This window comes from Corvus moneduloides, chromosome 12 (assembly GCF_009650955.1).
Source record: "Corvus moneduloides isolate bCorMon1 chromosome 12, bCorMon1.pri, whole genome shotgun sequence".
NCBI classification, from domain to species: Eukaryota; Metazoa; Chordata; class Aves; order Passeriformes; family Corvidae; genus Corvus; species Corvus moneduloides.
In genome coordinates this window covers 9,784,612-9,797,341 of record NC_045487.1, presented here as the reverse complement: position 1 = coordinate 9,797,341, position 12,730 = coordinate 9,784,612, and the positions used below count along the sequence as shown (strand labels likewise).

Genomic DNA, 12,730 nt, shown 5'->3' with positions numbered 1-12,730 from the left:
AAAAGGAGCATCAAAGCACCCCATAAGCACACCTTTAGGTGAAAATTTCTAGTGCTTTTACGGGACAATGAAATGCCATGTTTGTCTCTAGCTTGAAATACCTGATGTGCGTGGGTTTGGATGTTATTTTCTACAACACTCTGAGCTTCCCAGATTGTGACCCTTGGCAAAACGGGAAGGACATTGTTTCCTGCGTCCCAGCTTGGAAACAGTTCACATTGCCTTCCCACAGTTCAGGCTGTACCACCACAATAACGTTTGCAGAAAGTGTGGGAGCTGAAACTTCAATGTAAATGTATTTGGCAGTCTCCTAGAGAAAAAGTCGATTTAAGTATTTTATGTACTTACATCTTTAACATTTGTTATTTTCTCCACAGACAGTCTTAGTAAAATGCATACGTAGTATCATGATTAAAATTCCTTTCATGCATACATTTTCTACCTTGCAGAGGCACAGGTATACTACAGTCAATTAAGTAGACATTCCCATATTCCATTTCTCTTTCTGTGCTTTTCATTTTTCTACTGAGAGATCTTTTTAACTCTGACTATATTCTACAGTTTTCCACACCTTAGAAATTTTAATAAGAATATATCAAAATTATTATCACATGAGACAAAAATCTGATTTGAATCTTCATTATTCCTTGTTCTGCTTTAATTAAGAATGGGAATTGAGACATGGTCAAGGTTTGTAAGTGAGTTTTCTGAGCTCATACTGTGTATCTTTGATAAGAGCTCAGAACTTAACCCAATTTTCTTAAAGCATGCTTCAAGATCTGAGACAAAACTATCTTTCTTCCTTTTTAACTGATATAACCCTTTACAAACTGTTTTCTATGTAAAACAAGTATTCAAAAAAACCTTGTTTTCTACCATTATTATTATCATCACAAATCAGCTACACTCCATTTTTTTTCTCATACAGTAAATTAACCCAATGTCTGAGAAAAAAATAGCAAATGCCTCAAGACAAGCAGCAGCGAAATAATAAAACCAAATAAAATAAACCAGATGGCAAAGTGCATGTTCTGAAAAGCACAATTTGATTCTTGGTGAGGGCAGAAAGATCATACAAATGGCTCAAAATGCATCTTTGTAACTTGCCAGATATTGGCACTTCTTTAAAAAAGAGAAATCCACTTTGACATCTTTCTCAGCAGAGCTGCAGATAATTCTGAGTACAAGGACTTTGAAATTTATTTAACTTCTTTTTAGAAGCCAGCAAAATAAGAATTGGGATGTTCACTTCTGAACCCAGTACAGTCACTTCTAATTATCTCTCAGGTTAAACAGGCAGCTCAGCCCAGACAGACACACACAGGCACCATGTCTCCAATGAGGCCACACAGAGGATCAAGGCAGGACTGGAAGTCAAGGCTTCCTCAGCTGTGCTCAACCATCCTCCTTCTGAAGCAATTTTATTATCAGTTTTTCCTACTTCAAGAACTCACTCCAAATGATTACCCTTTTAGAACCCATGGCAGCTCATGTTCCCCACGTAACCTGTGCAGTATTTCATTTCAGTGTAACAGAATATCTCTGTTCACCATCACAGAGGTGTCACCCGATGTCGAACCTGGACCAGGGCCAGGACCAGGCCCACGTCCGACCCTTGGACCTGTCACTCCAGAGCTCTGCAAGCATGAGATTGTATTTGATGGAGTCGCACAAATTAGAGGAGAAACGTTTTTCTTCAAAGATAGGTAAGTGAGACAAATTGCTTACTAAGAGAGCCTGAAGTGAAGGAATCTGCAAGACCTATTCACCAAAATCTACAAATTTATCATCAGGCACAACATCCAGCCTTTGTTTTGTGTGCTCAGAAATGGCAAAGTGCCCTAATCAACTCCTCAGGGAAATAGTTTAATTCAGGTTGAGTCCAAAGTCATTAAATAACAGCACTATGTGACTCATGGCTGCTGTAATAACACATCAAGGGCACTGGTGATTGGGATAGGTTACATGTGTGCAAAGCCTCTAAGACAGAAAGCACCAAAGGCATTTTTTGTGCAAAAGCAGAGACATTCCTATTAAAATGAGGTGGCTGCACCGCTGCAGCTCCCACTGCCTTTGCCAGGGCCTGTATTACCCAGCCACTCAGCAATGAAGAGCATCTCCTATGGACTATGGGACTTGGCAGCACCATTGTGAGAGACACTAAAGCTCCTTTTTTCCCTGTCATAAATCAATGCCAAATTTGGAATCATTTATCCTCAGTTACCCTGAACATTTTCCCAACACCACTGAAGATATGGGTCCACACACATTCAGTGAGCGTGCCTAAATCAAACACTGTCTCCTATCATATAAAAACATATACAAGAATCTGAAGCTAAGGGAAGTATTGCAACTCAGCTGTTCATTGCTCCTTGCCAGTTGTCAGTAGAAATTTAAAAGGAAACAGGAACCAACATACAAGTTCCCCTCACAAAATAGCAATTTAAAAATTATTAGTATCTCCTGGTGATATACCTGAGTCCAGACATCTACTCCAGCTTCAAATTTTCAGCTAGATATATGAAGTTTTATTAATATGCTGCATGGTTTAACTCTACTCACCAGCTTTTAGTAACAAAAAAACATAGTCAGGTGATTTTAAAGGGTAAATACAATAATTTCTTCAGTGCATTTCCTTCTAGAGCCAATCTATATGATACCCAGAATAATGGTTCTTTAGGTTTGAAGTTGGACTTAATCTTTATCACAGGCTTTGTGTTTTAGCAATGCAGAAATGGAATTTAAACCTTCTGATTGTAAGAACATATTATTCCCTATTTATATTACAGCTGCTTGTGGCAAAAAGGGTTCATTTCATCTGGTCTGTGGGGATACCTCTGCCACCTTTTGTACTCTTCTTCTTGGCCCTGTCAGCAGCAGGCTAAGATTCCAGTGATCCCTACTGGCAAGGAACAGTCATTCCTTGGCCACCAAACAGCCCCACAGTAACAAGAGATCAGCCTCACAAAGCCACACAGGCCTGGCCCCATGAACCCAGAACAAGTTTGTCAAAACCAGTGCCCCGTTTTGCTAACTTAGTCATCAGAGAGCTGAAGTAGTCACCTGAGCTCAGCACCTTCAGAGGAAAAACATTCTCAGAGCAGTAAAACCCCTACCAAGTTCCACACTATTCCCAACTACTGCTCCTCTTCTGCTCACTTGTGGGCCTTGGTTTTCAGCCAGATCTCCACCTTGCTTCTGCTCTTCTAAACTAGTAGTCACACAAAGTAACAATGTAAAATCTACTCCTAAACCAGCAGAGTGATCCAGTATTCTGTATAATCCAAACAAAATAGAAGTATTTTGCATTTAGATACAGTTGGACTAAGAACTATGCAAATACCAAAACAATCTGTTCAGACTGGCTCAGCCTTTATCTAGCATGCAGCAAAAGCAGACAACTGTTGAATTGTTTTGCTCTGGAATGGCTTTGCCTGTCAGTCTTGCAGCTTTCCAAGTATCAAGCAAACAGCATTGTGACTCACTTTTGGCATTCAAGAAACCACTGTCTATCATGTGTCGTGTGACTTTTATGATTCATGAAAATGACCATAGAATCCAACTGTCACATGGCACAGGCAAAGAGTAAACAGCAAAAAGGAGGTCAGATATGATTACTTCTTTAAAAAAAAAAAAGTATTTTTCCTCCCCCCTCAAATCAAGGAAAGGAAATTACTGGGAAAAGGGAATTACTGAAGGTGCTGTTAGCCGTAGAGAACAGTTGAGCTTTTCCACTGGGCACAGAATGCCCAAGAACAGCATTTCCATAGATAGTTTTGTTCTGAGAGTGAAGAAAAGTTCACACTTTGAAATTTATCAGGACACTAAAAAAGACCCACTGATTTGGGTCCTTTTGATAACTGCATATAATAATAATCATCATCATGGCAAATATTGATTATGTTAAAAGATGATGTAAAATACTTACTGTAACTAAATTATTAAAACCCTCTAGAAATGTAATATTAAGATTTAATAGGGATGAGTTAAAACATTTTATTGTGTTCAAACTGAAACTAGAAAGCCAAATAATTAATTTCACCATTTCCTCAGTAAGATGTGTAGAAATAAAAATACCTTCTACCCAATTCAAAAACAAAATAAAATTCAGCTTTGAAAAAGTTTCCCTTTCCAAAAGAAAACCTCACCAATTTAACAAGTCCCTTGAAATGTGTGGTTTATTAAAAACCTGGTGTTAAGTCTCTGTTGGCCCTGGATAGTTTGAAATTCATGCAGATAGCAATTACTGGAGCTGATTCAGCCATAAATCAGGTTCAAACTTGACTGAGAATTCTGTAACTCGGGTTTTTAAAGGAACTACTTTTATGAATGCAGTGTTATAAGGACTTTCTTTATGAATTTCCATTCCATATCATATTGGATCTGCTTTTCTGTCTAAAAAGAGATGCATGAAACAAATGGTATTACCTATTACAGCATTTCATATGTATTTTAACACTTTCAAGAGCAGTAATTAGTCAAATGGCTTATTCTTTGCCTCTTTTTTGTAAATGAAAATTATGAGTCATGCTCAGAGATATTTTTGTACATGTTATATATATATACATCTATGTATCCACAACAAGGATACAATAATATATTATTATCTTCGTTATTGATAAAAATACAGCAATTTGTTAAATTAATTTAGGACTGCTCCTCCAAATTTTAGGCAAAACAAAAATGCAGTTTAAGATCCTGGGCTTCTCAAAGGTATAAGTGTTATAGGCAGGAATGGATAATGACAATTTATACTCTGCAAAAAATAAAATGCCAGTAGCACCTTGAGCTTCAGAAACATATTAATGGTAAAAGCAGTTTGACCTCAGAATTTAATGACTATAGCTTGGTGCAAGAGCAATTCCACCAGCCTGCTGATTTTTCATTTTATGACCATATTAAAACTTTTGTTCTGTTGGGGAAAAAAGTTCTTCATTCTATGGAGGAGGAAATAGCAGTGCTATTTTTAATACCAAAAGCCCTCAGCACAAAGCTCTGCCATTTAAAGATAATTAGAGCTTTTTAAGGCTTAAATCAAATGATCATCCTACTTATACATAAAATAGCCAATAAATTACCCTTTGCATTTCTCTAATGAACGTTTTTAGTGCTAGCAGTTTCTTTTACAGCCAAACTCACTTCCAAGCACTGTGATGTACTGCTATTAAATTTGAACTTTAAGTCACTACAATAGTAATTGCAAGAGCAGTTCATGGAATACAAAACTCTGCTTGTGTCAAATGCTCATCCATCTGCTCCATACACAGCAGCAGGAGGGCTCTAACAGTTTAAATGCTGTGTAAATGAGTTTATTTGTATACTCAAAGCACAGGATAAATTTTTCCCTGATGCAAAAAGCAACAGGAAGCAATCAGTGCAACAATTTCACCAGCAGTCCAGCATGCAGCTTATGGTGCAGCTCCTCTAGCAACATGCCTCTAAATAAATGAGTTTGCTTTTCAGTCAGTGAAGAGAAGAGTTCCAAGTGTGTGTTGCTGCTAATTTGTGTGTGCGCATGTGTGTGTGTGCGTGCTCATACGGCCTGTGCCAGAAGTGATGAGAAACAGATGTGCTGCTGAATTAGTTCATTGTAGATCTTGTACAATTTTCTGTTCTGCTCAGATTCATGTGGAGGACTGTAAACCCCCGAGGAAAACCCACAGGTCCTCTTCTTGTTGCTACATTCTGGCCTGATCTGCCAGAGAAAATTGATGCTGTCTATGAGGCCCCTCAGGACGAGAAGGCTGTATTTTTTTCAGGTATTGGTTTTAAAGGCTATATTTTTTTTACAGGTATGGGTTTTAAGTTTCAAAGTGTAAGTATCCATTTGCATAATGTTGCATTCAAGCTCACTTTCCTCTGAGTTGTACCTGGGACAGGGAACAGCCTAAGAGCCAGCAGAGCCAACAGGTAGGGTGAGACATCTCCCTCTTCCCATGCTCAGGATTTTAGGACAAAGGCTGGATCTGAAAGACTCTAAACAGCATTCAGCCTCCAGTACAACAAAAGGAGAGCTGTAACCACCTAGAAAGAGACACTCAACAATAAGCAAAGCCAAACAAGAATCATTATTTAAAATGCAATGCAACAACAGTGGGAGCTCTCTTTCCTCAGTCGCTGCTCTGTTTTTCTTCTATTTCTTTCCATCTTAAGCTATTATCTCAGCACATGTTGCTTGAGAGGACTACTTTTTTCTTTTTCCTCATGCCTTTCCTTGTCTCCTTCTCTTTTGCCAAAGACTGACTTCCACTTTGGCTTCCAAGCATCTTCCTTGGTGGCTCATCAGGCAGAGGATACAGGCAGCCGTGCAAGCTGCCTCCATGGGAGAGGAGGAGGACAGGAAGCTCTGCTCTGTCTGTCACACATATGGTTCAGCTGTAGTGGCCAAATGAGCAGAGCTGTGAGACTGTTTTCAACATGAAGAACTGAGCCAGCAAAAATGAGGCCCAATATCTACTAAAAACATGACTAAACATCTCCAGTCATGTAAAAACCATATGGCAAAAGCTGCTGTACATTTCTATACAGGAGAGAAAAAAGTAATGATAATCTATTCCACATGGCTCAGAGGCCATTTGCTTTAGTTTACATCGAGGGGGGGAAAAAACTTAAAGAATTCAGGCAAACCAAAACACTTCAAATATTGCATATATTATATATAATTCTATCACATCTAAACCTCTCCCTTTCTTTAAAAATTCCAGGAAAACGTAGCTAACCTGCTTTTTAAAAAAATAAATAAGAACTATCAAAAAACAAAGATTGGTTTGAAAATAACACAACTGTCTTAAAATACTTACTAGTTAGTCCCACACTTTACTCCTGAATGGTGAATCAATAACTTCCAAGAATCTCAAATGCTGAACTTTATACTTTTCTAACATTAATACTTTAGTTACTTTCTTTCCCACTAGCATAGAATCAAAGAAATGTCCTTTCATGAACAAATCTTTCCATGGCTTTCAGTGAATCCAGTGAGGGTATTTACTAAGCAAATTACGATTCCATGTAAAGAGCACAGAGCCACTACTACATAGTCCACTAGTACATATCTGGGGAGACACTAGAAAATGTTGTGTGACAAAGGACAACAGGAATTCTGAGCAAAAACTTCCTATTAATCACTCAATAAAATTGGTCAACAAAACAAATAAAGGGCGAACATGAGCTTCTGCATTTTAATATCAGGTGCCCCTGCCCAGTTTCAGACAATTTTCATCGTACAAAAAATTTCCTGTATAAACTACTTGTTTTAGCATAACCCAAATTTACCCACAACAGTGTCTGCCTCAAAGTAAGTCAGCTAAGAAGGTAGGAAGCAAGAGAAAAGAGATGATCTCTTTTTTTGAGGCAAAGAGCACTTCAATAGCAAAAGCAGTGGTAATCACAGTCCACTTGCATTGTAATCTAGTGCTTCACAGATGGCAAAATACTAGAAAGACCAGTGGTACAGTTAGTGCAATAAAAAGTCACATGGCAAAGCAAAAAAGAAGAAATACCCTTTTGTTAGGGATTATTAAACAGTGTTTGTTTGCTTTGTTTTCTCCCCTACTTAGGAAATGAGTACTGGGTTTATTCAGCCAGCAACTTGGACAGAGGCTATCCAAAGAAACTCACCAGCCTGGGACTGCCCCCTGATGTGCAGCGTGTCGATGCAGCTTTTAACTGGGGCAGAAACAAGAGGACATACATTTTTGCTGGAGACAGATACTGGAAGTAAGATGCACTAAGTGGCGGTGGGATGCCGTTAGCCGAGCTGTCTCTAGGGCTGAAAGCACGCTGAGCTTCAGGAGGCAGGGACCAAACACAGGGGGTCATCCTCCGGGAATGTAAAACAAGGGCTGCCAGGACAGTGCTGACAGCAGCAGGAAACTAGCACGTATCTCAGAAAACAGCCTCAAAAACAGCAATGGAAGAGGTCTGGGAGTGTGTGTCAGGCTGGCCACCACTAACAACTCATCCCTCTGCCCCCATGTACCAGCACCTGCCCCACATCAGTCCCTGGCTTTTAAGAGGGGCAAGTTGTCCATACTGTCAGCTCACAAATACTGAGGGAAAACTCTGCAAGGAATTCCTTATAAATGCACTGATCTCCAATCACTTGAATCCAAAGACTGACCAGATTGCCTAAGAAATTCTTTCACTAAGCCATCAGGTTTAGAGGCACTGGCTTTAAAGGAAAGAGCAGTGTGACTACCAAAGCATGCTGGGGATGACTGTAAATCCTTTCAGCAGCTGATCTACCATCAGTTACACCTTTGCTCTACTAATACAGTTGGCACTGAGGAAATCTGAACAAACCACAAGTTTATCTGTAAGTACTTTGAGAAAAATCTTAGCTTCAATTCATTTTGACAGTCTCTCAATCCTTTTCATGTTTACAGTGAAACCCAGGTGACCTGCTACCATGCTCTTATCTTCCTAGATTAAGTATGCCCTTAAAATGTCTCAAGGCTATTACTGTGGTAGAAATAAATATCCCACATTACACCTGAAGAGTATACTAATTGTATAGTTGTATTTAATAGAATTTCATTATCATAATTGCCAGGAAGATCTGGCACAAAAGACCATCTTAAAAAGCAGAGGAGGAACTTTGTGAGTTACCTCTGTGCTATCAAAATAGCATCAGAACAAAGCAAAGGCACTGACTCCTGCAGTCACTGTCAGAGGCCTGTTCCAGGAACAGGACTTTACTTCAGGAATGCAGACATTACACAACAGGCTGAAAGTGGACCCATTCATTAACTGACAATTTAGAGGAAAGTTAAACATCAGAAATAGCCACCAGAAATCTAAAAGATTCTCCAACCTGTAAGGGTTCCTTCTGAGAGATGTTCTATATATAAGATATCAAAAGAGGTCTCAGAATAATTGAGTCCATTTTATGTGAACATTAATTTCATGTTATGATTAAACTGAATTACTTACTTTATTATATCCTAACGACTGTGGATTCCTGTAAGTAAAAAAAATACCCTTTCACAATTGCCACTTGATCATAACTTTCAATTACTTTAAGGACAGTAATCTTCTCAATTATCTAAAGAAAAAAAGAACTAAAAAGCTAAAGAATGATATTCATTCTTTAATGTCTTATTGTGAAGACCATTTAAACATTTACAAGTAGTAGTTCTAATACAGCCATCTGCAACACTTCAGACTCCTACTAAAACCTACAGGCTATGAGTTAAAAAGCTGCTGGTCTGCTCTGCACCGGCTATTGTTTTGATTAACTGTTCTGCAGGGCCTCCAAGTAATTCATCACTCTAATCACAGACAGTATTTCCATCGAAGTACCTTATCAAGTGCAGTCACTGCAGAATGCATAATTTATTGTTAAGGAAACAAAATAGGATTAAGTGATTTCTATCTGTGTAAAGAAGAAAGCAAGCAGTTGACAAATATTTCAGAAAGAAAAAAATGCAACTCCATCGAACAGACTCTATAACCCTTAAGTATGTGGCTGTTACATTTTATACAAGGACTCTGTCAATGGAATCAAAGTAGTTACATACCATAGTCCTTCCTGTGCCATTATCACACTTACTTTAAATGCATTTTTTGGAAGCCTTCTCTCTCCTTCATTCCAGCCACAAGCTATTTTAGTGTTATTATAACAAGACTGTTGAGCATAGCAAAGTTTTGTGAGGGAGGGGAAAAGGAGCTGGCTCAGATTCCACAGCTGAAGTTTTAAAGCTACCCAGCAAGGTACTAGATTTTCTTTAAATAGCCCAGAAAAAAAAATAGTAAGGAATTTAAATGAATCATTTAAATTGCTTTTGACCAACCTACTGCTAGTTAGTACTGGTGTAATTTTGGGTATAATCCAAGTAGTTCCATAGAGCAATGAGGGAAGGCAACCTGAGATCCCTATGGACATGGACAAATAGAAAATGGGAACATAATTGCTTTTCTCCCTCCAGTACTAATCAAAGACAACCTCTCTGAAGTCTCCTGCTCCTGAAGAGGTGCTTGAGCACCTGAAGGGTCATTGGTTCAAACTATATCCCATGTCACTGCTGCTCAGTATGCCTCCACTCCTCCCGCTCAGCACCGATTCCCATCCAAATTACATTTCTGGAAAGAATTTTCCTTAGAAATTGTATTTTCAATTCAGCAATAATTGCATTTTCAAAGGAAAGATGTAAAATTTCACAAGATTTAAAAGGAATCAGGAATAATTATAATGAAATAGAAACCATGTTACGATCTCAGTTATTATATTTCTGTTTGTTTTATGTAGTCACATTTGCTGAGGACTCTCTGAAAAATTATATTACAATTTAAGATTAAATGCAGATTTGTAATGTAGAGATATAATTTCCTTCAGGTACAATGAAGAAAAGAAGAAAATGGAGCTTGCCTCCCCTAAATTCATTGCTGACTCTTGGAATGGTGTTCCAGATAACCTCGATGCTGTCCTGGGCCTTGGGGACAGTGGTAAGCTGTAATTCTCATTTAAGTCACTAACAAGTTCTCTTATTTGTTTGCTGCAAAACTTGTTGGAGACTAGTTTCTTGTGGTCTATGAGTAGGAGCCAAATGGAGCCACCCAATGCCTGATGCACAGGCATCAGGATGTCCTAACCCCAGGATGCATGACTGAGCCAGTCCTTGTGACTTGGACATTTCCCAGCTCCTTGATCCTCCCCAGGTTCCTCCACACCAGCACACAGTCCCAGCACCATTTCAGCACCATCCTGCTCTAGCACAACCAGAACTGAAGTATGACAATCTCCCTGATCACAGGCATGAATGGGTTTTATGTCACAGTTTTTCTTAACTTCCTATCAACTCCAGCTGAGATCCTGGCCCATGGTTTTAACGGGCCTTAAATTTTGCACAGATACGCACTAAAGTCTGAAAGCAGCACTGGTGTCACATGAGTCTTGACTCAGTCACGTTTTCAACATCTATTTTGCCAGCAAACATTTCATCCCAGAAAATTCTGGCTCACAAACTAGTAATCTTATTAAGGCTCAATTTAACAAGAGCCCTCTTCTACAGGATGGGAATTTTAATGTCTTTTAAAATACATCTTTTTAATAATACAAATACACATTAATATTTTGGGAAAATAAGTCATCCGGTTCATTAAGCTTCATGAAATCACAAAGACAAAAAAATCTTTGATCAAGAATTATGTGCTCCATAATCTGAGCGTGCTTTTTTAATTTATTTTAACAGGATATACCTACTTTTTCAAAGATCAGTACTATCTACAAATGGAAGACAAGAGTTTGAAGATTGTTAAAATTGGCAAGATAAGTTCTGACTGGTTGGGTTGCTGAACTATATGAGATATTAATAACCAAATATTTACTTTTTTGTTATATGCCTTATCTGTAATTAGAAATAGATCTGAATGCTAATTACTGGACCAGTCTGGTACTGGCACCAAAACACTAAGTACCAGTACTGTACACATCAGATAATTTAAGAGTCTTTGCCTCCTCAGTATACAAAAGATGTTTACGTATATATTCTGGTACAATTTTCCCGTTGTCATGCTAGTCAGAGTAGTGCTATGAACAGAACAGCCATCATTCTTTATTCCCTTGGTGCTTAAACAAAGCAATGGAACCTTTGGAGACTGGATCATGCCCCTCTGTTATTCACATACCAGATAGGCTCAAGTGAGATGTACCAGCAGTGCACTTTGATTTTTATTTTTTTTAAATACAACTCTGTTATAAATGGATGGTTTGTCTTGATGTTTTTCACCCTCTTATGAGTTTGAACATTACTTCCATTTATTTACATATTAATACAGAAAGACTGTCAAAGGCACAGGTTGCCTCAGGATCTGCTTTGTGTTGATGCATGATAGAATCATGGCAAAAAACTGTGTTAAAGTATTGTTTTAAAGTACTTTTTATTTTAATACATTAGTTAAATTTAGCAATTTGCTTCATGCACTTTGTTACTACTATATAACTTGTTTATATGGATGGAAACTACTCCGATTTTTGAAGACAATGCGTTATACATAAAAGTCAAGTATTGTTTAACATGGGGGTTTTTTCTGTTCTTTATAATATTGGGGGGTTTGTTCAATTAGGCTTTTTGCTTATGCATTGGGCAACAGAAAATGTTCTTTTCACAATCTGATAGAATGTTTCTCATTAAAAAATAAACCAGAAAAGAATGTTCCACACATGAAGTGCCAACAATACCAATAAAATCAAATTACACTGTCAACACTACTCATGGCCAGGCTTCCTTGTATCACTTGAAATTATAAATTCAGTAGTATGTTTCAGTGCAGTACCTGTCAAAGGCAAAAACATTACCCCAGTATATAAGTGCATAGAGGGTTTATTTAGAAACCTAGGTTATTTTCTCTGTTGGTTCTAAGGTGCAACTGCAGCAATTTAATTGAAGAGATGATACAGCTCCACGTCTGTGTCAAAGCCCACTACTCTCCCTGAACAGTTTACACTCCTGTTTGTCATCCACACTCTTTATCACAGGCTGCCTCACCACAGCCCAGGCAGGAAGGGAGGATGTAAGTATCCTATGAGGATGTAAGCTTGAGAAACAGAGATGCAAACCCTTATCCTGCCCATAAGATCAGACACCATCTGGCCAAGGCTCTTATCCAGCTCCATGCACATGAAACACTTCAAAATCCTCTATGGACTGCATGAGGCAAGGTTCTTCTGAAAAACATCTCTCACTTTGAGTCCATGATTCACAGAACTGACCAGTAACGACCTGAGCCCATG

The 12,730-nt window shown here is 38.4% G+C and overlaps 1 protein-coding gene across 1 annotated transcript in view; it reads left to right on the top strand.

Moving 5' to 3' along the window:
* MMP2 (matrix metallopeptidase 2) overlaps positions 1 to 12,208 on the top strand; it is a 29,544-nt gene extending 17,336 nt beyond the window's left edge. Inside the window, exons 9-13 of the mRNA XM_032121840.1 lie at positions 1,559 to 1,706; positions 5,623 to 5,759; positions 7,557 to 7,716; positions 10,334 to 10,443; positions 11,190 to 12,208. Coding sequence (XP_031977731.1) covers positions 1,559 to 1,706; positions 5,623 to 5,759; positions 7,557 to 7,716; positions 10,334 to 10,443; positions 11,190 to 11,293 — 659 coding nt within the window. The 3' untranslated portion in view covers positions 11,294 to 12,208. The remainder of the gene's footprint in view (positions 1 to 1,558; positions 1,707 to 5,622; positions 5,760 to 7,556; positions 7,717 to 10,333; positions 10,444 to 11,189) is intronic.
* The last annotated feature ends 522 nt before the right edge of the window (positions 12,209 to 12,730 follow it).